General features: G+C 41.5%; 1 protein-coding gene across 13 annotated transcripts in view; it reads right to left on the reverse strand.

The window, feature by feature from the left end:
* The window catches only part of FRYL (FRY like transcription coactivator), a 140,817-nt gene that overhangs the window by 15,712 nt on the left and 97,520 nt on the right, over positions 1–27,585 (reverse strand). For 12 of the 13 annotated variants that reach the window (XM_077934361.1, XM_077934359.1, XM_077934360.1 and 9 more), the window contains 17 exons: positions 26,308–26,411; positions 25,707–25,892; positions 24,342–24,543; positions 23,634–23,755; positions 22,845–23,035; positions 19,480–19,574; positions 17,573–18,180; positions 16,339–16,436; positions 15,273–15,443; positions 14,010–14,150; positions 11,494–11,691; positions 10,943–11,104; positions 10,189–10,263; positions 9,855–10,031; positions 5,859–6,059; positions 3,715–3,885; positions 600–853 (listed from right to left, as the gene is read on the reverse strand). In XM_077934361.1, the coding sequence (XP_077790487.1) occupies positions 600–853; positions 3,715–3,885; positions 5,859–6,059; positions 9,855–10,031; positions 10,189–10,263; positions 10,943–11,104; positions 11,494–11,691; positions 14,010–14,150; positions 15,273–15,443; positions 16,339–16,436; positions 17,573–18,180; positions 19,480–19,574; positions 22,845–23,035; positions 23,634–23,755; positions 24,342–24,543; positions 25,707–25,892; positions 26,308–26,411 (3,156 nt within the window). Of the gene's footprint in view, positions 1–599; positions 854–3,193; positions 3,886–5,858; positions 6,060–9,854; positions 10,032–10,188; positions 10,264–10,942; positions 11,105–11,493; positions 11,692–14,009; positions 14,151–15,272; positions 15,444–16,338; positions 16,437–17,572; positions 18,181–19,479; positions 19,575–22,844; positions 23,036–23,633; positions 23,756–24,341; positions 24,544–25,706; positions 25,893–26,307; positions 26,412–27,585 lie in introns of those variants that run through there. The other variant, XR_013394276.1, reaches the window with a different exon arrangement.

Raw genomic sequence — 27,585 nt, forward strand, 5'->3', positions numbered from 1 at the left:
GTGACATCTGGGGAGGAAATCCTTTATTACTTATTTTAGGACTTTATCTAAAAGCAGTTTAGGAAAGAATTACGATGGCATTGTCATGTCATGAGCCCAGCTCTCATGTCATATTTAACCTTAGTTAAAAACAAACAATGGGTAATGTGAATGCACAGTGTGCTGGCGCACGTTATTAAAAAGTCTCCCACTCCAGCTGCTGCCACGAAACAAGCCACAGTTTGCTTGCCATGAGATCCAAACCTGGACTTGTGGTTGGTTTCTCTAAACAGCCACAAGAAGTTTGGCTTACCACTTGTGATTTGTTTGGGGAAGCAAACCATGAACCCAGGGTTTGTGCATCATGATAAGCCATATTCTGGCTTTTTTCCTGGCAGTGCAGCAGCAGTAGGAGTGAGGAAGGTGCAGACAAATTTGAACTTTTCAGCAGCATGGACCAGCAGTAAAACAACCCCAAAGCATCACAGAAATTAGAGGCTTGGAATACCACTGGCAGCATACTACTGCCAAATAAACTGATCTCTCTCTAAGGCAATAATGAATGAGTACTGATATTACTTTAATGAAAGAAAATACATATGGCTTCAAATCAGTTTTACCTAGACAAACCAGAGAAGTCAGCTTCTTCTTCTTCACATCTTTCATCTAACTCTTTCAAGGCAAGGGTAACATCATCTTCACAGATCGATTCAGTATAACTATCAGCAGTGGGGTGCTCTGGAATTTCAGGAGTTTCTTCTAGTTCCAAGGGTTCTTGACAGATCAAGGACTCTTGCTGCTCTTGCAACGCAAATGATCCAGTATCTTCACTAGCTGTACTAACTTGTTCATCCTTTATTGGTGAACTGCCATCCTGCAAAGCAAGCAGCAGAGTCTTAAAACTCACCCAGAAGTAAAATGGGTTCATCAAATACTGCTAAGGAGCAGTGTCTCAAAATCCCAAAATTTTAAATTGCATTATTTCTTGACAGAGAAAGAATATTCTAAAACTCAGCAAAGTGTATCAGTCAAAAAAAATAACCAAAGTAGGCAATGCAAACCTTCCCCACCGTATTCTAAGGTAACTAATTATATTTAATGTATCAAAACACTGCTCACAAAAAAACATATTCCCAATATCTTTGTTGCTTAGTAAGCAGAGGAAAACAATCTTCTGCTGTCAGCAGCAAGCTTCTCTTGTTAGGAGACTTCATCTTTCCGTATATAAACTGAATCGTGAAACTAGACAGCTAAATGCAAAAAAAGAGAGTAAAATCCTGAGGATGGGACTTTGTTCCTTTTAGCATCATTCAACAGAAATTACGTCTGCAGCTTCTAACAGATGTGCCTTACTGATTGTACCGAGGCTACAAAGAAGAAACTGGCTGGATAAGGGGTGAATGCTTCTCCCACAGTATGCACAATGGAATGCAACCATGCTTTAGTCCAAGCAACAAGATACAAGCTCACTTAACCAAAGACACCAAATATTTTGACAACGACTGTCATCATTTTCTGTTTTCCAAGAATAATGACATCTACTGTCTTCAAACAGCCTATATTTTTAAAAGATAAGTGCAATTTCCTCAAACAGATCACACACATTATGTTTACCCTGTATCGAAACAGGATTCTTCACACTCATGAAAATTTAAGAATCATAGTACTTAATGCAAAGGCCAGCAGAAAAAAGCCCTGAATATGATGGCTAAAGGTTTTTGAAGGATTCAACAAAAAGACTGTGGGTTGTATCCAGAGCTATTTGTGCTGAAGTGGAACTGACATCTGCTTGCCCAACAGGACTCCCTCTTCTTCCCTTGCAGTCCCTTGTCGGCCCTCAAAATCTGTTTTGGAGGGTAAAGTGAGCAGATTTGGGGGGGGGTGCTGCAAGGGGGAAGAAGAGGCAGATAAAGTCCTGTTGCATAGGTGGAAGTTCAGTCTTGCAACATTAGAACCTGCCCTGTATAGCAGACTTTTTGTAAATGGCACTGCTCATCATGCAATGTAGCAAAGTTAAAGCTCCTAAATACTAGCTCTGTAGGGCAGCGCCCTGTCACAAGCTCCCTTATTCTTCTCCAATTGTTTTAGTGCGACTGCTATGCTATCACTTACCTTCACCCCAGTTACTGCTGCTAGTGCAATTCGTGTCTGCATCTGATCAGTTTACAAGGCTGATAAAAGGGGCAAATAAGCTCTTTGCAACTGCCTGGAAACATCAGAATGAATTAAAGGCCCTATCACCTGCAGGTTGAGCAAATATGTCAAGCTGAAGGGGCCCATTTGATCGGACCCTCTAAAAGAGGGGTAGGGAAGTTCTAGTCTGGGGGCTTCATTTGGCTTGACAGGGATCCTAACCTGGCCCACAACACCATCTTCCCCAAATCATGGCCACCTAACCCCATAACTGATAGCATATGCAGTGTGAGGTGTGATAGGTATGGAAATGGCTCCAATGGAGCAGGATCCTAAAGTGAGATTGTTCCTTGCAAGTGGAGCTATCTGGAGAGATCCATTAGGATCAGCTGCGCTCGACAATTTGGCCCCGGGAACTCCCCAGTGCAGTCAAGGCAGCTCTTCTGAAGTGGGATGCGTGGAAACCGTTTGCTAAAACACAGCTTTCTTCCTCTGCAAAGCACCTTGTTGCTGCGAGTGTGCCGTCAAAGAGGCATTGCTCCACTAGTGCAAAGCGGTTTGCATTGAAACGGCTTGCTAAAATGGGAGGGAGCTCTTGTTTGCACAAGCAGTTTCAATGCAAACCACTCTGTGCTAATGGGGGAACCCCCTTTGAAACTGCACACCTTCAAAGAAGGCCACTGTAACTGCCCATCAGCCAAACTTTGAAAGGTGTCATCATCTGATGCCATTATGACGCCAGGTGACTGGTGGGTGGCCACATCCATCTGTCAAAACTGGCCTGTGGAAAGTGGGGAACTTAGGCCTAGTGGCTAGATCCAGTTCCCCACCTCTACCTTAAGAGGCCATGAGCAGCAGTTGATTGCTTAGTTTTCTCTCCAGAGCTGTCTTATGATGGCTTTGAGTGGCTCAGAAAAAGAGGAAAAACAATGTGTCATTAACTACTCTTGTACAGATTAGTTTAACTCTTAGTTTTTCCAGTAAGAACTACAGATCAGAGATGGACTGCTTCATCTTTGAAGTTATTGCATATTTAAAAAAATAATGTTTGCAATGGCAAACACAAACTTAAAATACTCACTGATTTCTTATCAGCTACCAGCTGGGAATCTGGCTTACTCCATATAGCATTTCCATTAAGAGAAAAAAAAATGCCACTAGCATATAGATCTCCTGTTCAAATGGACTAGCTGAATCAACCAGTTGCTAACACAGCTGGCCTGAGGTTCAAATTTCAATGAAAGCACCCAATCACAAAGACAAAGCAAAAATGGGGGGAGGAGGAAGGGGGGGAGGGAAGACCACAGGAAGATAATTGCTGCATCCAGAAAACCATTTTGCTTATTCAATTATTGTTCTGCACCACAAAATATCCATTATTAGCCCTCAAACCTATTTTTAATCTTTGGTGAACATCTTTAGTTCATGAAGGAAATGATTGGTTTCCAGAAAACATTCTCGTTCCCTTATGCCACCACAACCGGTTCAATTAAACAATCAATTACAGAAGAAAATGCTTTCGGAAAGGAAGCAAAGAGATACTATACAGTGCTAGAAAGAGCCCAAATCAGCCATGCACCAGCAGCCCACATTATTCCCCACCTCAGGCAGCTGGTTGCTAGCATTATCTAGAGGGGAAACCTCCAAACTTGGGGTCTCAGCTCTGATTTGAAGCACTTCTTCCGTTCCAACACTGCTAGTGGAATCTTGAGACTGTTGCAGCGACCCAGAATTATCTAGTGCTGTGTCATCAGCAGCTGAGTCACTGTTTACCTAAGGAGACAAAAATAAAACAAGGATCAGCAGAAAAAATAAATAAACACAAACACCTCCAGCTAATTACAAAGCAAAATACAGGCAAAATTTTGCATTACTTACGAATTCAGTTACCACCTTGTGTATATCTACCACGTTGGAAACACGTATTGAGGATTGGAAACTTTATTCTTAAAGCAAAAGGCAGATTTCCATTGATAAAGCACAATGGAAACGCACTTTCCATTTTTATTTATTTTTAAAAAATCTTATATCCAAAAAGGAACTCAAGATGGCTGAAAAGCAGAAAGATCATACAATATTTAAAACATTTCTCTCAGAAATCAGGAGGACCAAAATTGTATTAAGGAGTGGGGGAAATTTATGATTTATCTTAAAAACCATTGTAAACGGTTAAAATCATTAGTAGGGCTGGACTAACACTTGTAGTTTAAAGTTGAATTTTGGATATAATGGAGATGGAAAAGATTTGGATTATTAATAAAAGATGCAGGAGGAAACTGATTAGCAATAGGACCCACAGAGGGAAGGAGGGAGGTCCAGGGGATTCTTTGGAATCTGGTTTTTATGTTGTATCTTGGATATGGATTGTAAAAGATTAATCTGAAAAACCAACTAAATATTTCTTTAAATTTCTGTCTTACACACCCCATTACAGTAGAACCTCGGCTTACGTTACCCTCGGGTAACGTAAACTTTGGGTTATGAAAGCAGCAAACCTGGAAGTATATTTCCGGGTTTTGCCACTCGCACATGTGCAGAAGCACTCTACATGCTGAGCACACGTGCAGAAGCGGCACCCCCGGTTGCGGAAACCTCAGGATCCAACCGGAGCTCCGGAATGGATCCCGTCCGCAACCAGAGGTACCACTGTACTAAAAAACACGGTAATAAAACTTCAATATTATCATTGCAACTGAACAATTAGTGGGACCACTAGTGAGAATTGGGCAGGTATTAAAATGAGCAGGAACCACAGAATATTTAGCCGAAAGTCTTTTACAAGAGCTATGTTGTTATAGCCTGACATATCTCAGTTGGCAAGGGGTGAGCAAGTTATGCCAGAGCAGCATTCAGCGGATCACTCCTGTTAGCTGTCATTCAGGCAACTAGGAGGAGGAGAGCCAGAGGCTGCATACCAACTTATCCAGTCACTGGGGTCAGCTGATCAAGCCGTCCTGGACAGCCTGCATCTGGTGGAAACCAGGGTCTTTTTGGTGCCCTCTTTATGGAATCGTCTCTCTGAATTAAGGCAGGTGCCAAAGCCAGGAGCAGCTTGATCCGAGCGGCAGCGCTTGCTTCCCAATAGGAGTGCTGCTGCCCATTACTGGGAAAGGGGCAAGACAGGAGGGAAGTTGATGTGGTCAATGTGCTTCGCAGTCTCTCTGGTGGAAGTGCCACAGGACCAAACCAGGGGAGCTGCTTCTAATTGACACTGGTATTAAATTTAGGCACCTGCCGATTACATCTGTGTAGGCCACATCTAGCTTTTAATACAGACTGGTTTCAATTTGCCTCGGGTTGGTTGCTCCTGTTTTGTACATCTGTGTTAATTGTTGTGCGTTCTTGTTAACTCTGTACAGTGGTACCTTGGTTGTCGAACGGCTTGGTTCCCAAACAAATCGGCTCCCGGACACCGCAAACCCGGAAGTGAGTGTTCCGGCTCGCGAAGGTTTTTTGGAAGCCGAACGTCCGACGCGGCTTCAGATTTGAGTGCAGGAAGCTCCTGCAGCCAATCGGAAGCCGCAGCCAAGTTAGCCACTGTAATGCTAACTTGAGATTTTTATAGAAGGCAGTACAGAAATGTTTTAAATAAATATATACTGCTGTACTTAAAACACCACACTTCTCCATGCCTTCTGCAAAAGAGAGACCAAGTCAAAACTCTGAATAATTTACACACTTGATAGTACCATTTGAAGGTTAAAACAAGGAGAAACCCGATTACTATCTGAGAATAAATGTTTTACCATCTGTGATCGTGATAATATCTGACTTGCGGTCAGGGCTTCTTCCTCTGAAGATTCATCAGTATCTTCCTGATTGGTCAAGTTCAAGCTTGGGGTACTACCAGAATACTGATATTCTTGGAGTGATGGTGTGTCTCCCTTGTCAATACTATCCAGGGAACGCCTGCGGACTCCCCAATTGAAGTTGTCCATACTTTCACCCTGTAATAAAGGCAATGTTTATTCTAAAGCTCTCAGAATACACATAATACTGAAATGAACACAGCAAAACAAAGCCACACAAATACTGAATAAATTGGGAGCAGAGTTTCAATCAGCCCTTCAAGTTAATTGGATATATAAATTCAACTAATGTTGTTTGTATTCAAAGTGTTTTAAGACATGGCAAAAACAATTTCCTTAATGTTCCCTTGCAGATACCTTGTGTCTGGATGGCAATAGCTCAGTGTATTATTTTCTGTAGCCATATATCCTTAGCAATACAAGGCATCTGACTACCAAGCACAGACAGACAAATACATCACAGATGACAAGAGATGAAACAAGCCACTGCACCAGGCTGCAACTTACCTGCAGCTCCTGGTTCGCAAAAAGAAAAACACACATAATTAGAACGAGGACAAACACTTAAAGATACTTTATAATGGGGGCATTTTCTATACTGTATGCTTGCCAACAGTAGAAGACTGATTCAAGCTCTGGAAAAGCTTTTGCCAAAAAACCCTAACATTTCATTTTCTCCACATTGCAGTAAAATCAGCTAAAAAAAACATTATGAGACAAACACTTAAAACAAGATGGCTATGGTACATTTTCTCGGTGTAACATATATTAAAACAAATTTAGCGAATTGTTTGAGGGTAACACAGATGAGATTTTAAATTGACTTTATCTACATTTACAGGACAAACTATAGAATGCATAAATTTTACTCACAGTGCAGGAAACCATAAATGTTTTTAGATAGTGTTATGATTATTCATGTTCTCAAAACATGAATGTTTTCTTCAATCCTGAAGTAAAGCGCTTTTTAATTCCTTGCTAGGAATGGGAATGTGTTTTAATAGCAGGAATGTGTTTTAATAATTGCTTATGGGCCTCTTTGAATGCTACCCCTATGTCAAGGGTGGCTAACCTTTGACTCTTCAAAGGTTGCTGGGTTACAAACCATCATCCCTGACCCCTGGCCATGCTGACTAAGGCTGCAGGGAGATGGGAGTCCAACAACATCTGGATGGCCACAAGTTCCCCTAGCCCAGCTAAGAAATATACCGTATTTTTCTGTGTATAGGTTGCCCCCATATATAAGACGACCCCTATTTTTTGAGCCCAAAATGAAGAAATAAATATTTTAAACACCAAACAGAACAACTTTGATATTCTATTAAATATTCAAAACACCGGTATATTTAGCACCGTATAGTTAAACATCAAACAGTGAGGCAAGCTGTGTAATGGCGGCTGCTCCTGTCAGCTCAGTGTAACTCCACTGTAGCTGCAGCTCCAGCTCTCCTGCCTGTGTGTTGCACTTTTGTTGCAGTATTTACGGTATGTACCGTATTTACTTCACGAGCGCCAGCAGATGCGAACGCTGATCGAGGAGCTGCGACTGCCAGAGCTGCCTGAGTGAGTGCGCTTGGGGAATGGGGGGTCTGGGTGGCCAGGGGACGGCTGAGGGAACCAGGTGGAAGGGACAGTGTCCGGAGTGGGGGCTGATGGGGGGAGGGAGTACCAGACCAGGGTTTGTCATGAGGCCAGTAGTGAGGGGAACCTGGGGGGAAAGAATATGGATGGCGACATGTATTTATTTATATATTTAGTTGCAACATTCCGTGTATAAGACGACCCCCAATTTAAAAAATATCGTCTTATACACAGAAAAATACGGTATTTCATCAAAAGCTGTGGTCCACCAGCAATACATTGTCCTGTCCTGTAGCATTATTATTATAAATATTTATGTATTAAGGAGTCTGAGCCCCCACCCTTTCCATTACTGCGAGGCTCCTGATGTTTGGAGGTCCTAGAAGTGAGACCAGTCAACCTATTGTTAAATTCACTATTAACGGGAAAGGCTGGAATGCCCCCTACAAACAAAACAGGTCAACTGCTCAATCACGGATGGTCCAGCTGGAAAGCCTCCATGTTTGCTCCTCAGTGTTTCTGACACACAAGTTGTACCCTTCCCACAGTTTGAGAACTCCTAGCTCTATTAAAGAGGTAAGTCCTTTTACACTCAACTGCTACGACTTGTCTAAGCCAACTGAACTTGGAGGTACTTATATAAAAGATAATGCAAATATCTTCCATAGCAAATGAGTGTAAAAATAAATATATCCAATTTTTCTTTCTTCCTCTCCTACCCCTTATGTGTGTGTGTATATATATCTGCAATACCTTCCACTTGCATCTGGCTTGTTTAAAAGTGAGAAAAATAAGCGAAAGTTTCCTTAAAGAGTCAATAATGCTAGTGAGAATTTCATCTAGTATCAAGGTTTTGGGACACTTATGGGAAGGCGATTTCCCATGTTCTCTCTGATCTTGGGACCCTTCAAATTCACTAGAACTTTGATGAATGCATCAGTGAGAGCTCCTTCACTGGCTTCAAGTATCACTATGGCTTTATGCCTGCAACTTCTTCACAGATGTGGAACTACCTGCAAGCAGGTAAACCTATTTTCATGAGAGTTCTAAATAAAAACTGGAGTGTTTATGAAGTTCTGAATTGTGAAGGAACTCCATAACTTCTTTGGCTAAAAATGTAATTGAAGAGGGTTCATACACATCCACTTGAAGCAAAGCTCTGGGTTTTTCAGCATCCTTATGTTACATTTTTAGAATAAAAATTGCTTACAGGCTATACCTGTCATTTAAACCTTCTGTGTGGGGATCAGCCCTTTACCAGGGCTATATGTATTCCATGATCACACTATAAAATGCAGAAATAGCTAATGAACACCAGATAATAGCAACCTCATCTCTATTAGGAGCAGAATTATACAAATAAAGAAATATATACACTTTTGCTTTTTTAATATAGAGACATGATTCTGCCTTCCTTGAAAAAAAGAACTACTGGTTATTCTAATTGCTGAATATACACAACTCTGCCCTTAATCTTCTATAATGTGCATTATTTGAAACTAGCTCATGTCAGAAATATTATGTATAGCAAGTCCAATTATAAAAAAGATATTCTGCTATCTCTTTTTTCTGCCTGTACTTTTGAAACCTTTAGAAAAAAATGTGGCTTACAGTATAGCATTGCATTGGTCCCTAAATATGATTTCCATGCACTGCAATGTTATCTTGCATACTGGAACAGTTAAGTTTTACTACTTCAAAACAGAAAAAATGCAGATAAAGATGACAAATGCACCATGAAACCAGATACAGTGTGAATGGCTAAAGGTCAAAGCAATTCCAACATAAACCTTTTGCCAAGATAGTATTACAGCATACCATGAGAATAGCATTTCATTTAAAATGTTCAATGGGATAACTTTTGCTCAGGCGTTGATGGTACTAAAGGCTATACTTCATGCTCTGTGTAGTTACACTGGGCAATGTGGTCTGTAGTTTTAGGACTGTCACTATCTACCAAATATTGACATTATGTTTCCCAATGCAATATCCGGTATGGAATCGACAACCCCTCAAAATATTCCTACAATAAAGCCTATTGATAGTCCCATACCAGCAGAACTGATCCAAGATAAATACCGGTTCATTTTCCTTCCAGACAAATTTAAAGTGCGCAGATACTGTGAAAATAACTTTTCTTGGTATGTCAAAGAGCACGGAATCTTGGACAACCTGCTCTTCCAAGAAAGAGATCTCAATTTTGCTAAACTATGGCATTTGCTAGATTTATCAAAGGCTTTGATTAAATACAGTACATCAAAATGGAACAAATAAGGTCCCCAAACCTTTCTTTGCTTGAAGGATAGCCTTGTGGAAAAGTCTCAAAGTGGAACTACTGCTGTATGGACTTACCTCTGCATCTTCCAGTTCAACATCTAGAAAGTCAAAGTCTTTAAAAACTCCAAACTGCTGTTCACTGGTGTTATCTTCTACAACCACTTCCTCTTCCTGAATTACTTCTTCTGTTGCTGAAATTAGACTAGTTTGTTGGTCCCCAACTTCCAAGTCTTCATTAGAAGAAAAGACAACCTAGAAGGACATAATATAATGTAACAGAATACAGAGAATGAGTTTTATTTCTTAATGATGCACCCCTGAAAAATTAGGAGTGAGTCAAGGCAACTTGAAATCACATTAGTCACTATAATATGTCAAACCTCAGCTTCTGGAATCTACAATTACTTACAGATGGGTTTTTGGGAAGACCCGATTCTGGACCACACAGCGAAAGTACATTCATTAGCTTCTCCCGGGTTCTCCGCTGGAAAAAATGGAAACCATGTCACTTATCAGAGACAAAAGGGTTTTGATTATGCAGGAGTGCCCCCACCCCACTTATGCGGCGGTTACGTTCTGGACCCCCACGTGCATAAGTGAATTTTGTGTGAGGAGCACATTCTAAAAAGCCTCTAAATGCCCATTTTCCCCCTTTCTCTCCTGTTCTCTCCCTACAACTCTCTCTTCGGCTAGACGTGAAGCTCTGGGGCTGGGCTGGAGACTGGAGGCTGCACAGAAAAGCTGCTACTGCTGCGCTTTCGTGTGCGTCAGCTGCTAGGCAGGGAGGCTGAGCAGCCTAAACAAAGCCCTGCTGTGCCTTTGAACTCTTTAGGGCTTCCTCTGCCCTCACTGCCCTCACTCTTTGGGCTCCAGGGAGGGTCTCCTTGCAAGCCACGAGGACTCTCCTGCTCTCTCCCGCCATTTCCTGGATTGAATCTATTTATTTCCCAGTGCCACATGTCTACACGGTCATGCACAAGGTGATTGTTGGTGGGGGGGCGCACCTGTGCTATCATATTCAATTAGCTGATATTCCCAAATGTTGAAGTCGTATTTGTTGTTAATAGTGCATATTACCATTGTTAGAGAAAATGCTACAACACCCCTCTCCCTGCAATATTTTGAAGACCTAGGGAATGTGATGTTACTTCCAGGTAACTCACCTGGGACAACTGTGGCCTCTTCCAGCTGACAGGCACCAAGCCATTAGAATTTGATCCTGAGGAAGTGGAAGAAGTGCTCCTTGTAACTGCAATGACTTTAGGCTTTCCATTTCTGCCGGCTGCACTGTGCTGATCGCCATACTTGTTCCCAATAATTGGTGTCTATAAAGTGAAGAAATATATAAATGTGTAGCTTAAATTCTTCAGCTGAGCACATCTGCCTTACAATTCTTGCTTTCATTGTGTATTGCAAGGCAGGGCAAGGGGCATCTTGTGGGGAGATGAGGACTGTTGGCATTATCACTTCTGAGGTTCCTCTGTGACGTTGCAGGGGGGTCCACACTGCACCATGATTTACTGAGGAATGGTGGGCAATGAAGCAAGCTGGGAGGATGACTGCAGTGCGGATAACAGAAAACTCACTCCAAAAATAAGTAATGGCTTGGCTTAGCATTACTGTGAACCAGCTCACAGTATTTGTTTGGTTTTTACAAAATACAGCCCAAGACAAAATTCTAAGCACAGAGATGTTATATTCAATATGGCCTTACCTCTGAAATGTCAAAATGAAAATCTAACGTTTTCCCAGGTAGTTCTTTGGAGACATTGTTAAATATTTTTGTAAATGAGATTTCAGGAGAGCTTATGTCGCCACCGTAAGACTTTGGAATATCATTAGGTACCACAAGACTTGCTGATCGAGATACCACCAGTTTCAAAATATTAAGGGCTTCCTTCCAGTATGGACTCTAACAGGGGAAGAAAAAGAGCATACATACTGCAGTTAATGTCAGTAAAAACAGAATTATAAGAAATTGATTAACCTCACCTTTAAATGTGAACATGATCTGCATTAGTCATTAAAAGATTGAGGAAAAATACATTAATATACTTCTAGAGAAATGAAGTTAAAATATTCAATTTATGAAACAGGTCAGTAGACCTTACCTCATTAAATATATGACTGGGAACCTTAAGATACAGAAGTTTGCCATCTACTACTGGAAACGTTGGAGAATATCCACTATGTATGCTATAATGTCTAGCACTTTGTATGCTATGTTAGAATCCAAGAAGCTTCTATAGTCATTTTTAAATCATCCGATTTGTTAATGTAACAGTATGCTCACAACATGACAGATGGAATAAGTGGCTTTTATTTTCCTAGAACAGCTGCTTCAGTTGTCTTGGTGTGATTTAGAAATGAGTATACTAGTTCACATGGGGTCAGACTTCAGCTTTTCTAGGAGCAATCAAGACAAGAGAACACAACAGGAAGACTCTAGGCTAAGTGCATTCTCCTTAATTTCATTGTGACAAGCCTCTAAACAGTGGATTCATCTGATTGAGAGGTCAGTAAAAGGAAAGGAAAAAGCAGAAATCATGTAGTGAGAGAAAGAGAAAAGAAAAGAAAAACAATGGGGCTTGCTTTTAAGTTGTTGCAATATTTTTGAATCCTACAATTGTAAAGACTTCAACTTGAGGTTGACAAAAAGTATTAAAAACTAGAACCTTTTATCACAGCATGCCTTATCACAACCAACAAGCACACACACACACAAATGCCCATCACATACTGTGCAGATTCTGATTATCATGTATGGGCTTAATAAACTGATATCAAAAAGCCTTCTGCTAATAGGTGGAACCCCTTTGATTAAGCCATGATTAAACCAGGAAGTGTCTAATTAACCATAGTTTTCCAGTTCAGAAGAAATGGAGAAATACTGTTACTAACTTTGACACAAGCCAGGATACTAAAACAATGACCCTTCTGGTTTACCGGTAATTGCAGCTTACACAAATTTGGCAGTGAACAGGCTGTACAAATGGACAAAAGATTCATTCATAGTTTGTCTTATTAAGCTCAGATATGATTGACTGAAGTAGGACACTCTCCTTCAGAGCTGTAAATTCAGAACTGAGTAGCTTGATATTCATATATCAAAACATTATTCAGTATTCTTTAAATCACTGCCATAAATTTATATATTTATATTTTTCTTCTTACCAAGAACAGCTGGCACCCACATTTTTTTTACTCCACCTAATCAACTTAGACTTTAATATCAACAATATGCAGATTACCAGCCTTTTATCTAGCTGAAGTATTGATTAAAAATATAGCCAATGAAGCAAAAGGTCCCTTAATCTTCCATAAGAAAGGTTAGAGGTGAAAGGAACAGATGGCAGGCTATAATATCTCCAACTACATTGATCATCTACTTTGATTAATGTTTCCTGACAAGAATACAATAACTTAAGTGCTTATCTATCAATGGCCAAAAATGCACAGAGATGGACACTAACCATTTTTCCTGGTTAATTAGGATTAAGGCATTTTGTTGTGCTATAGTTCAAAGGTAAAGGATAAAATTGTTAAAATGTATTCTGAAATAATTGTATGCTCCAGGCATTCTTAACAACAACCAGCCTTCTGCAAAAAGCCTAAATATCTCCCAGGGATTATATTTTCAATGAAATCTTGAAAGCTATGCTTCTAAATATAAAACAATGAACAAGTTACTGGGGCACAAGTTGATGTGTGTACTATCTAATAAAACAAGACACTCAGATTTCATCACAACAACTTCAGCAGCTATATCTATATGAGAAATGGCAACACAGGAAATAATTCAAGCATGCTTTTAACTTCAGTGTCTCTTCAATGACCTAGTGAGCATGAAAAAATATTATGCAGAATGTGGATTTATGCATACAGTATTCCTTTTTCAGAGTTGTGTTTGAGAAGCCAATTTGCACATCTCTCACAGCTGAAAAATTGTACAGATTAAAATTAAAATCTGTACATATTATATCTGTGCACATGTTATCTGTAGTGTCCCAAATATTATCAGATAATTTAGAATATACATACAATATTGTTACAGAGATGCTTTATGGGAATAAATAAAATGCATAAAATCATGCATTGATAAAATAGAACTGGGCCCCCCATTGTTCACTAGAAAATTCTGTCTAGCATCTTTGGTCTGAGTAAGCGCAAAATATCAGTGAAAATATATAGTTATATACATTTTCAAATTAGGTACTTCAAAATACTCACCTGAACATATTTACCAATGATTTTTATAATTTCCAAATTGAACTGCTTCACTGGTGCTGCAGACAGGTCAATGTGACTCAAAAGGCTGTAAATGATTTGCAGTAAAGATTGCTGCATGCTGGATAGACCTTTCTCTAGCAGCTAAAAACAAATGTATAAAAATTGATTTAATCTGTTGTCTTCAAAAATAGCAGAAATTTGCTTTAAATTTGTAGTTTTGATTATGCGACATTTTTTCCATGTAAAAGAATTCTGATACTGGAAACAGAAAGCTATTGAAGTAAACTGTATTTTCCAAGTCCAATATTTTCTTAAGCAGTTCCAACCTATTACCTTAAAAGGCAAACCCACAGAATTTACCCACCGGGAAACCTGTCTGCTTGAGATCTGAAGCGCAGGTGTTTCTGTAGGGGAGATCCATGCAAATCCAGTGGCAGGAGCAGTGGACTAGCATTTGTATCACCCTAAATTTGCTGCCACTGCATCTCTTCTACTCTCCATCTCAGTATGCTGGCTGCAGACTCAGCCAGATGATGGTCAGGTGGAGAGCACAGCAACACCAACCCATCCACAGTTACAACTAGCTAAGAGTATTGGACTGTGACCAGGGAGATTAGGGTTCAAATTCCCAATCAGCCATGAAGCTCACCCGGTAACCTTGGGCTAGTGACTCTCTCTCAGCCTAAACTACCTCACAATGTTATCGTGAGGAGCTCTATCTTGAGCTCCTTGGAGGAAAAGGTGGCATAAAAATGTTACAAATATAAAATGAATAAAGTGGCACAGGGTTCCAGGTAAGGGGAGGGGGAAGCAGATGAAGGAACAGTCATTCTGGACTTTCTGTGGATAGCAGGGTCCCTGTCTCTTTCCAAATCATGAAACCGGAAGGGAGATAAGCTGTTTCATTGCATCGCCAAGTCAATAACATGAATCAGTCTCTTACACAAGAAGAAAATCCCTTACTCCAAACCTATTTGACATTTATCTATGAAAGGACAAAATGCTCAGCTTTATTTAAGTGGGAAATAGTATAGCACAGGCATGTCCAACAGGTAGATCACTGGATGTCTCCAGTAGATCACTGGTAGATCATTGGCTCCCCCCAAAGAAGCTGTGGCTCCCCTAAAAAAGCTCAACATTTTACCTCCTCCCTGAAAAAACCCAACAACTTTGATCGCAGTCTCTTGGGAGTTGGCCACCCTTGGTATAGCACAATTGAGAGAGACACTTTAAATAATGTAAAATGATATATTATTTCATTACCTCCGCAAGGTATGTTATAAGATTAAAAGTAGTTTCTGAGAAGGAGTCATGCAAGTATCTACACACTACATTAATCCAGTTAGAACAGTCTCTGGAATAACTGTGTGTACTGTATAAACTCATCATATGAGCCAAATTAGCAAGCGTTGGGGACTTCTCCTCTGCACAAACCTATGAAAGACAAAAAGCCAAAATATTTTGTTAAGTGAACACCTTTTAAGTATAGTTTTTGAATTTTAAAAAGGTGAAGCCTTATAATAAGCTTATGGTCAATAAAACTGAGGACGTTACTATGAAAATCTGTAAGACTGCTGGTATGCAGCAATACTGTTAGAAAACCAAATCATAAAGGCTACTTCTAGGTTTATATCCAATGAAATGGATTGTACCAGAAATATATTGGTCATCAAACAAGAGTTTGCACTGTAGCATCAACTATCAAATCATTCAGTTATTTATCTAGTGCATCCTCTACAATGTTTGTCTTGCACATTATTTCCAAGAGCTGATGGTGTGATTTCTATCCCACCCAGTCCGCCACACCCTCAATAAAAAAGTGCTCCACCACATGAAGGCCACATTAACATAACAATCAGGCCTACTTTTATTATACAAAGTAGCCTGAACTACCATTGTTGAATTGTTGCATAACATATTATCACCATTATGCGTCTCTAAAATTTTAAGATTAAACTGCAATAATCAGTTTGAAGTAACTCAGCTTCCCTAGATAAACTTCAGAATTGTTCTTGGTTTTGTGATATTTGCATAAAGTTTGACTAACAAACATTAAAGAAACACTTCTCCCCCCTTTGACTATTTTAAGAATAAATATGCCCTTTGGGAAGAAATTTAATTACACTTTGGCACCTCATTTAATGTGGTTTCCCAAGTGTTCTATCATTCATTCAGGCAGACTATTACTACCTCACCCCTCCCTGCCTTGCCAACATATTGGAGAACAAATAGCTCATTAGTAAAAGCAGATGTTTAATCACATTTCCATCTCTGCCTTCACTATGAAAGCCAAAAGTAATTTTCTGAACGGTGTCAGTCTGCTACATACCTTGGCTATTCTGTCGGCTGTTTCTTTACAGAACTGAGTTGGGTTATCAAAATGTTGGATTAGATGAGGCAATAAACACAAGATGTTAAGAGGAAATCCTGCACGGAAAAATATGAAGCATAATTTATCTGTACAAAAACATTCCCGGTGTTTTCTGACCACTTTCTCCGAGAATTCTCACCCGGAAAACCTATCTAAAACCAGTAAATATGAAACTTAATTCTTTGAGAAATCTACTATATCATGCCATTATTACAATGTCTCTCTGTATAATATTTGTCTGTTACAAAAGCTAAGACGAGCCTGCTGGATCACGCCAGTGGCCCATTTAGTCCAGCATCCTGTTCTTACTGTGGCTGCTCAGATGCTAATAAGAAGTGGGCAAGTAGGACCTGAGGGCAACATCACTCTCTTCTCCTGCCGGGTCTGGCAACTGGTCTTCAGAAGCATACAGTGGTACCTCGGGTTAAGTACTTAATTCGTTCCGGAGGTCTGTTCTTAACCTGAAACTGTTCTTAACCTGAAGAACCACTTTAGCTAACGGGGCTTCCCGCTGCCGCCGCGCCGCCCGATTTCTGTTCTTATCCTGAATCAAAGTTCTTAACCTGAAGCACTATTTCTGTGTTAGCAGAGTGTGTAACCTGAAGCGTATGTAACCTGAAGCATATGTAACCCGAGGTACCACTGTATTGCCTTTAAAGCTAGAGGTGGACAGTGGACTGTTGTCATGGTGATTGTCTGAGCTGCTAAGGGAAGTAAGAAGTACACAGACTGACCCTTGCAGGTGTCCAAATGGGTCACCTCAGGAGGAGCAGGATGGAAGAAGGAGAAAGAGAGAGGAAAGAAACTGGGGAGCGGTGGAGAGGAGGAGAGATATTGCTGCCTTTTGGTAAGAAACTGTGGGTGGGAGAGCGCATATTCTAGGATGTGAGAGGAGATATTCTGCCCCTCGTGGGGTGAGATACTGTGATCTGAAGAAGAAAGGACACACTGCAGTCTTGGGGAAGGAAACAGAGTCAAGGAGATGGAGGTCAGTGAGTGGAGTGACAAGGGAATATAGTCTTAATCTAGTTCGGGTATCTTTTTCCTCTGCACTGTTATGAACTCTTCTTTTATAGTGCATCTTTCATTTTTTCAAGTCAGTTTTACACAGTTCCTCAATTATAACTCACAATTAATTAGCTTCACAGTTCAGTACAGTGTGGCTCTGTACATTTACATTTTAAAAGTGTACCTGCTAACTGGGAGGGATCCACCAACGTATGTTTGGAGACTGTGATAAGTTTGCTGAGCAAGTGAACAGTCATTTCCTGCGTAGAAACGGAGGTAAAACCTTTCAGGAACAGCTGCTGAAGGCCTGGAAAGTTATTCCATTTTAATTTACTCTGCATCTTCTCAATCTTTTCCCTACTCTCAGATTTATCCAGAGGCAGGTGAACCAGAAGTTTGTTGAGCAGCCTGAGAGCCAGGAGGTATTCATATTCATAATCTGATTCTAGCAAAGACGCGGCAATCCAAAATATGGTAGCCATCAGGTTCATCGGATCAGTAGTGGGCTGCACATCGTGCATTCCTCCCTCTCTCAGGGAGGAAAGGCTTCTAGTCCTTGCTAAGCTGTTGGGATGATTTATCCTTCCATCCATTATATCCAGTGTGTTGCTCCTGCGACGGTCGCTCTTCCGGTCAACTATTAAACTCAGTCTCAAAGAGTTGCTTCTCATGTTGCTATAATAGCCTAAAAAGTTGCCACTGCTAATGGGACTTGTGCTTAGGTTTATCTGACCAGTGCTTTTCCTGTTTGCTGCGTATTTGTTTCCCAATAGTGGATCGTAGTATGAAGCGCTGAAATGAAAAGAGAATATGGCACGTTAAGAGTCACATTCCACACTCACATAGCACTAAAAAAAGGGAGGTTAACGTCCTTTAATTTCAGATACTGAATGAGCAACCTTGTACAATCAGATTCTTTTGCTTGCTTGATGATACTAGAATAAACTGCATGTTTCTTGTATTGAACAGAACAACAAAACTTGACTCCCAACATTTTAAACACTAGCAGGTCTAACTAGAGCTTCAGCACAGGAAAGAAAAATGCTGATTTCTTCAGATCACCGTGAAACAGTGGTAATCTAGACAGTTCTCTATTCAGAGAGTTAGCTCCAAAATCCTCATGCACAAACAGAAGGAACATACACCCACCTCCCATTCTAGCTCACTGTATTCTATCACATCCTCATCTGGAGCGTCTTTGACCTTCTAGAACTGTTTTTCAGGTGGCTTGGCAAAAATTCCATTTTTCTTTAAAATATTTATATCCCATCTTTTCAGATAAAATCCTCATGAGGTGCCTTATAGAATCAGAGAACTGCAGAGATGGAAGAGACCCTTAGGGTCATGTGGTCCAACCCCTTGCAATGCAGGAATCTCAACTAAAGCATCCGGACGGATATTTTAAAAAACACTAAACTGAATACAGTATATAATCCAAACCAAATTATGCCATACACACCACAAGCCAATTTTGAAAAGGCTTGACAAAATTAAAATAAGGGCCTCTCTAAAAACAACTGAAGAAAAGCTTTACAAAGCTCTTGGGGAAAGGAGTTCCAAAAAGGTGGGGCCACTGCAGAAAAGACCGTGGGTGTGGGGGTGAGAAATCAGTTTTTGTTGTATATATGTGTTTGGATGCACTCTGAATGATAAAAGCGTCAAACTTAAGCACATGTACCTACATCCTTTGAAAAATAATGGGCCTTACTTGTGAGTATATATGCATAGGATTTCACTGTAAATCCTACATTCTGAATTTACGAGCTTATGGTTTATGTGTATCAATCATGCCAGCTTCAGTCAGCTTTTGCACACTTCAGAATACTTTAGTCAGTGGAAAGGAAAGGGAATTGTGTGTTGCAAGCTGTCTTAAACAGTCCCCCAACCAACAGTTTTGGTCAATAATTCCATTCATTTTTGGGTCTGCAAGTAGATAGGTTTAGGTTTTTTTCCAACTTCTCTCTGCAACTACGAAAGTCAGCTTCAGGGCCCATGCATCCCTTCCCTATCCATTACAAAGCAATTTCATAGCCAAGATGTTGCAAGAAACATTTCAGAAACAAACGAAAGTAAACTACCAGCAATTCTTACTGGGAAAGCGCCGCGAGAAGATCATAATGCTTCATGGTGTCTGCTAGTGTATCAACAGCTGACTCCAAGGTGAGAAGTAGTTCTATGACAAAACCCTGTAGGGTGGGGGGGGGGAGAGAAAATTAGTGCTAGAGACAGATGACAAAAAGTAAAGCCCCTTGCATATGATATATTCTATCAACAATGTATATTTCTTCCTTTGCTAGAAACTGAGATTGCACAGCTTCTCTGACTTTAGTTTTTGATACTGAGAACCCAGAGGGGAGAGTGCTCTTGTGCTTAAATCTGGCTTGCACGTTTCCCATCTGGTTGGTCACCATGAGAACAGGATGCTGGACTAGATGGGCCATTGGCCTGATCCAGCAAGTTCTTCTTATGTTCTTAAGTTAGATGTTAATCCATCCACCATTCTCTCATCCGTTTAGGATGCGCAGAACATTGGGTCACATGTCACACCAAACCATGATTTAGTGAGATAAGGAGTCCCTGTAGGTCTCAGGGTTGGGCATTCTCCTCCTAGGTAGCTGGTGGTGTTTGGTAGCCCCTTCTCCCACCTTTGGACCTGAACAATATAGAGTGGTACCTTGGTTCTCAAACACCTTGGTGCTCAAACAACTTGGAACCCAAACACTGCAAACCCGGAAGTAAGTGATCCGGTTTGCGAACTTTTTTCAGAAGCCGAACATGCTCTGTTTTGAGTGTTATGCTTCCGATTTGAATGCCACAATTCCGTTTTGAGTGTTATGCTAAGGTCTAGTTACAGATAGGTAGCCGTGTTGGTCTGCCATAGTCAAAACAAAAAAAATTCCTTCCAGTAGCACCTTAAAGACCAACTAAGTTAGTTCTTGGTATGAGCTTTCGTGTGCATGCACACTTCTTCAGATACACTGAAACAGAAGTTGCCAGATCCTTCTACAGTGGTACCCCGCAAGACGAACGCCTCGCGAGACGAAAAACTCGCAAAACGAAAGGTTTTTTCGTTTTCGAGTTGCCTCGCAAGACGAATTTCCCTATGGGCTTGCTTCGCAAAACGAAGCTTGCCCCGGGGACAGCGGGTCTTCTCTTTTGAAGCAAGGGGCGGCGGGGAGATCGCTTCTCCCCACCGCCCCTTGCTTCAAAAGAGGTCTGCCCCCGGACCTCTTTTGAAGCAAGGGGCTGCGGGGAGATCGCTTCTCCCGGTGCTCCGAAGCGGGGTGGGGGGGCGGGAACACCTGCCCCAGCCGCCGGGCTTCGTAGCGCTGCTGCGAAGCCGGGCGGGGGGGCGGGAACACCTGCCCCAGCCACCCCGCTTCGGAACGCTGCTCCGAAACGGAGTGGGGGGGGCGGGAACACCTGCCCCAGCCGCCGGGCTGTGTAGCGCTGCTGCGAAGCCGGGCGGGGGGCGGGAACACCTGCCCCAGCCACCCCGCTTCGGAACGCTGCTCCGAAGCGGGGGGGGGGCGGGAACACCTGCCCCAGCCGCCGGGCTTCGTAGCGCTGCTGCGAAGCCGGGTGGGGGGCGGGAACACCTGCCCCAGCCACCCCGCTTCGGAACGCTGCTCCGAAGCGGGGTGGGGGGGGCGGGAACACTTGCCCCAGCCACCGGGCTTCGTAGCGCTGCTGCGAAGCCGGGCGGGGGGGGGGGCGGGAACACCTTCTGAAGGCGGGCAGGGGGCGAAAGTCTTTGTCCCCCCTGCCTGCCTTCCCAGGGGCTTTTAAATCGCCCCGGACAGCGGAGAAGTCCTCCGCTGTCCCGGGGCGATTTTAAAATGCCGCCCGCCAGCATTTTAAGATCGCCCGGACAGCGGAGAAGTCCTCCGCTGTCCCAGGGTTTTTTAAAATGCTGGGGGTGGGAAGAAAAGCCCTTGTCCCCCCCCCCCAGCCTTCAGAAGAGGTCCGGGGACAGTCTGTCCCCGGACCTGGTCTGAAGGCGGTTTCCCTAGGAACGCATTAATTGATTTTCAGTGCATTCCTATGGGAAACCGTGCATCGCAAGACGAAAAAACCGCAAGACGAAGAGACTTGCGGAACGAATTAATTTCGTCTTGCGAGGCACCACTGTATATAGTGAGAAGGTAGGGAGGGGTATTACTCAGAAGGGTGGTGAGAATGGGTGATTGGCAGATAGCTGTGATGAGCCTGTTGACGACTCTTAACGACTGCAATAGGTCTTACAGGAAAAAGCAAGGGGTGAGAAGGTGAGTCTGCTAAGGTCTGTCTGTTTTTGCTATTTATTTTGTGTTTTTGTGACTTTATTGTTTTGTTTTTTGTGACTGTGTGGAACCCAGTTCAGCTACTGATTGATGGACTGTGTGACTGCAGTACATTGTTTATTGCTTTCATTTTATGGATCAGTGGTCTCATTAGATAGTAAAATTCATGTTAAATTGCTGTTTTAGGGCGTGTTTTTAAAAGTCTGGAACGGATTAATCCATTTTGCATTACTTTCCATGGGAAAGTGCACCTTGGTTTTGGAATGCTTTGGTTTTGGAACAGACTTCCACAGCGGATTAGGTTTGAGAACCAAGGTACTACTGTAGTATCATCAGTAAACATGGCCATCTCACTGCTCACCCCTAACTCTAGATCAGGGGTCAGCAACCTGTTTCAGCCGTGGGCCGGTCCACTGTCCCTCAGACCATGTGGTGGGCCAGACTATATTTTGGGGGGGAAATGTGAACAAATTCCTATGCCCCACAAATAACCCAGAGATGCATTTTAAATAAAAGGACACATTCTACTCATGTAAAAACAGACTGATTCCCAGACCATCCGCAAGCCAGATTGAGAAGACGACTGGGCCGCATAGGAATTCATTCATATTTTTTCCCAAAATATAGTCCAGCCCAGCACATGGTCTGAGGGACAGTGGACCGGCCCATGGCTGAAAAGGGTTGCTGACTCCTGTTCTAGAACATCAACTCTTTTCACTACTATCTGCCTCAGTTCCTCAGATTTCCTTCCTGCAAAAGTTAGTTCAGTTGCTGGGATCTGCCTTCTATCTTCCACTGTGAAGACAGAAACAAAGAATTCATTCATCTTCTGTGCAATCTTTTTATCCTCCTTTAGCACACTTTAGACTCTCTCGCTCTGGAGAACTAAAAGCTGCTGAAGTTCTCCCCTCAATCTGTTTAGGAGGAGAAGAGGGGAGCAAAGGAGCGTGAGCACTAAGTCTCATTTCTGCTTATGCGCAGCTTCATATACCACAGTTTAGTGTGATGCGCAAACCGGACCTTTACCTTACAGAGTCGTATTTCTGCCTGAAGGAAACTTAGGCCTGTTTCAAACATCTGGTAAATCGCATATTTACGCCATCAAGTAATGAGTGAACAAGGAAAAAAGGTACTCTTTAAAACTGAACCAAAAGAAACAATAAATGCAAATACCTGAGCTTCTTCTCCTGCATCTCCAACAGTTTCTACAAGCCTAGATAGAATGTCAGAAAGTGTGGCTGCAGAAAGAGGTTGCTTCAGTGCTCTGAAAATCTGAAAGGATCTTCCAGCATAATGCCGAGAGGAGCAAGAAAGTGCAGTTTGCAGAGCAACTTCGCTGAGATGGTGCTCTAACTGAAATCCAACTGTAAGATAAAGTTAGTAGTAAAAATGTGGAGTGAGGACCGAGGTTCTGGAAGGATTCTGAGTTCACAAGCAGGCTTTACGGGCAGCCATAGGCTGTGTAGGCATTTGCAAACAGGGAGCGATACCTTACTCTCAAAGCTTGAAGCCAGGGTCAGAGTTGCACAGGAGGGAGATGGCAAGAAACACAGATTACGCATCCTCAGTAGCAACGAGATGGTTGTACTTACTAGATATATATTCTTAAATAAACCCAATATATACCTTCTGTCTTCATTCCCCTGAGTACTAGGGAAAATTAAACATATACAGTAATACCTCCGTGAACGTCCGCAGCAAACCCAGAAGTACCGGAATGGGTTACTTCCGGGTTTGCCACTCACGCATGCACAGACACGACGCTTTGCCCTGCGTCCTTTTTGGCTAGTAGCTGGGGCTCCAGAATGGATCCCAGTCGCAAAACAAGGTACGACTGTATATCTGAATATATATCATGAACATTTTCTTATATAGGAGCTGTACACAGTATTTATTTTTAAGGAATGGTCTTTTACTGAATTTACTGAATACTGCACCATACTTCAACTTTTTCAACCATACCTGAACTTGACTGTTTAAATGCAGAAACAACATGCTTTAGGAATACAGTTAACTGCTCAGCGCTCTTTATGCTTGGATTCTTTGCTGAAACATCTTCATGGTTCCAAAGTGGTCCTCGTTTCCTAGGAGTAACAAATAACCAAGCCCAAATCTCATTTCTCAGAAATATTAGGAACATTCAGCATAAAGATGGAAGGCTTCCCGTTTTACCCACAAGCAATTTCCAATATAAAATGCAGTTGCTATTAACAAGTATACAGCAATTCTGAAGACGTGTAAAGCCTTCTCGTCAGAAATGATACTGCGACATTTCTAAACACCACCTGGATTTTTTTGGGTACTAGGAAGTGTTTATCAACACTTCAGAGAAGAACAGAATTCTAAGATTGTATGAGAAATTCAAGGTGGGGAAACATACCAGTAAGGCTGCCAAAAAAAAAAAAAAAGCACTATGAAGGGCTTTACTTATGAAAGATAAATATAATATACTTAGTAGCTTTCTAATAGCATAAGTGTCTTACAAAGCAAGATATGGTTAGCCAAACTGATCACTACTCAAAGCAAGAGCATAATGTACCTCCTGAAAGCTCTAATGTTAAAGCACAAGCCTATTTGCCTTTTTATCTTTACATTCACAATGGGACTGAAAACATTGCACGCTTGTATTTTCATACAGATAAGTAACAGCAGCTGACTTTTAAATGTTACCTTGAAGTAATAAACTCCATCAGTGATTTCATTTTCTCCTCTTGCTCCCCTGAAATGTCAACTTCGCTGAGGATGGTGCTGTGCATATGAGAAATGGCAGCACTGGTATTTCCTAAACTGATGCTAGAAGAGGTAGAACTTGAACTGAGCCCTGAGTCTGTCATTGGGGAGGGCTGGTGATCCGGTATAAAATCATTAACACCTAATTATAGAAAGAAAAAATGAGTTCCCGTACAGTAAAATGGCAGTCAAGATCTACTTTATTTATTCATTCAACTGAAAGCATTCTTAGCAATTGATATTTAAAAATCTCTAAAAGAGATACAAAAATACAACGGAAAACAATAAAGCAGTGTCTTATAAACAGAAAGAAAACAAAAACAGCAAAACAGTATTTAAAAAAGCAGGAATTCGGCCGTAGCAGGATTTAATCTAATGGGTCAGGGAATTTTTGAGCAAAACAATGCGTCTTCACAAGTTGTTACTAACAGATGTTAGAAGCGCAATTTAATAAAAATAGAAACAACAAAACCAAATATTTTTGTGAGATCAACTACTTGCGATTATATTGTATGACAAAGTGCTGCCATCTGCTGGAAAGTAATAGAGCGCACAACTGGTGGGGATATTATGAAGCCTTGGAGGGGTCTGGAGAGAGATCTTCTCCCCTGATTTGGTACCAGCCTATACATGCTTTGCACATTGCTCTCACCCTGATCCATTCTGCAGGAACAGAATTAATCCATTTTGGAGGCAAATGCTTCCAAGCCTCTCTCCACTGTGCAGGAGGAAAAGAGGAGACAGAGGGGCATAGAGCCCCAAGGCTTGCCTAGGCTCATTTCCTTCTCCTAGATGGGCTACCTTCCTCGGTTGACAAGACCCATCTGCTCCTCACTTCCCTCTACAGCATGTGCAGAAACCACCTTCTTGACCGCTGGATCCACTGTTGGTCTCATCTGCTCAATGTGCCAGAGCCTGTCTTCTGATGTAGAGGAAGTCCCTATCTCACTGAAGGTTTGAGACCCATCAGCTATTTTCACCTGGTTTAGCCGGCCAGTCGAAGCTGTTTCACGGGATGAGGCCGCTGTCGCATGCTGACAGCTTCTAGGAGCCACAGGTGAGAGCTGAGTGCAGGGAGTGGACCAAAGGTGGGCAAACCCTAGAAGGAGCACCATGTGTCCCCTACCAGAGGTACTATCCCTTCTTAACTGATAATGTATCTTCATCAACCAGCTATGCACCAGCTGCGAAATAGCTTTTATTTTCAATGGCTAAAGTGCATGTTGTCATTGACAGTATAACACTTTAACCTCATTACATAATGTTGCATTATTTCTTCAGAAATATTTAATTCATTTAATGTACCTGTGAATATGTAATCCAAATGTGCTGTTTGTTTGACAGTGAGCACCCGGGGTTCATTAAACTCCCTGTTCCTGAGAAGGACAGAAGCCACAGACTGGACATTACTGTTAGAGCCCATCGCTATCAATAAATGCAACAGGAGGCGTTTACAGTGTTCATATACTTCAGGATGGTGGTGATCAAGTCCTGTAAGCAATAAAGTTAATGTTAGATGTACCCCAGTAACAATGACATCACCCTTATGATATTTTGTACTATTGTAATTTAAATGCAAGTTTGCTACACTAAACGTATCAGAGGTCTACCATGGGGGGGGGAATCAGTGACTTATATAATCTCTCATTCATTATTATAATGTATACAATTCACAGGAGTTATAAATATGTGTTTTCAAACTACAAATATTTTTATGCAATATGAAAACAATAGTTCTCGTCTTGTGATCCTTGGCTACTCCATTTCAAAATTTGTGCTTTACCTCCGATTGCCAGAGTTGTCTTACTTTAACATAGATAAGCCACCTCTTTTATAGTGATTAAAAGGCAAGAGCACAAAACGATGAGCTAACATTGTCTCTCAGTTTTAATAAAGATGTCGTTACCTATAAAAACTGCATGAAGCAAGAGGTGCAGGTAGGTTCCCCAGTCAACCTTCACACTGTGGTCAATTATCAAGTCAGTCAACAAAATCACTGCTATGTTACACCTACAAGCAAAAGTAAGTAAGGTTAAAAGAAGAGGATGCAGAAACAGAAGAGGATGCAGAAACAGTTTCTAAGATGCAATACTTTTAAATGAAACTTTGATAGTAGTCTAGTTACATTATTACTATTTCATATAAAGTTCCCACCAGTCAAAACAAATCTGATTCTTTCAGGAAATTTCACTTTAAAAATATTAGTTATGATGATACAGACAACATTTGAATATGAAGTATGCCTTAATATGACAGTGCCACAGCTTAACTGCTTCTATTTAGGAAGCAAATCTGAATTCAATTTTCTGATCATCAGTGCTGAGGCAATACAGAATCAAAAACTTGTAAAGGAAGGTTTAGCACACAACTATTGTTACTACTCTTTCAGACAGGAGGGATACTCAGAACGTTGGTGGTCACTAACATCTTAACGCTAAGAGCAGCCCTGCAAAAATAGACCAAAAATCCACCCAGAATCAGAACAAGGGAATTGTTTCCAACAGTGGTTAGGCAAATACATTTGGGAAATCCTCTCAGGTGAATAATTCAAGGGTTCTCTAATGCTGTACAGATCTAGTAATGAGTATACAGAAGTACCAATAACTCTGAACATGAAGGTTCTATCTTGATTAATGGTTGTTGATTGACAAGAATTCAGACCTAGCTTTGTCAAAGGACAGCTTTGTCAACCCAAATTTTTACTTCCACCATACTTTTGGGAAAACAAAAGTTAGAGCAAAAGGCCTCATTGCAGAAAGCCATTTGGAGCTGAGGAACCACCTACAACCTGAGAGTCTTCCTGGGTGAGATTTCCCCAAGATAGGAACAGGACAACAGGCCCTCTGCTTTGGAAAATGGAACTTCTTGGTCATTGCACCCACCCTGTGGAACGCCCTCCCATCAGATGTCTAGGAAATAAACATCTATCTGGCTTTTAGAAGACATCTGAAGGCAGCCCTGTTTAGGGAAGTTTTTAATGTTTGATGTTTTATTGTATCTTTAATATTTTGTTGGAAACCGCCCAGAGTGGCTGGGGAAACCCAGCCAGATGGGCAAGGTATAAATAATAAATTACTACTGCTACTACTGCTGCTGCTACTACTACTACTACGACTGTGGCAATGTGACCCCAAAGGCAGAGAGACTCAAGAAGCATGGGTTGAAACTTTTCCCCTACAAAGGC

Source organism: Podarcis muralis, chromosome 9 (genome assembly GCF_964188315.1).
Source record: "Podarcis muralis chromosome 9, rPodMur119.hap1.1, whole genome shotgun sequence".
NCBI lineage: Eukaryota > Metazoa > Chordata > Lepidosauria > Squamata > Lacertidae > Podarcis > Podarcis muralis.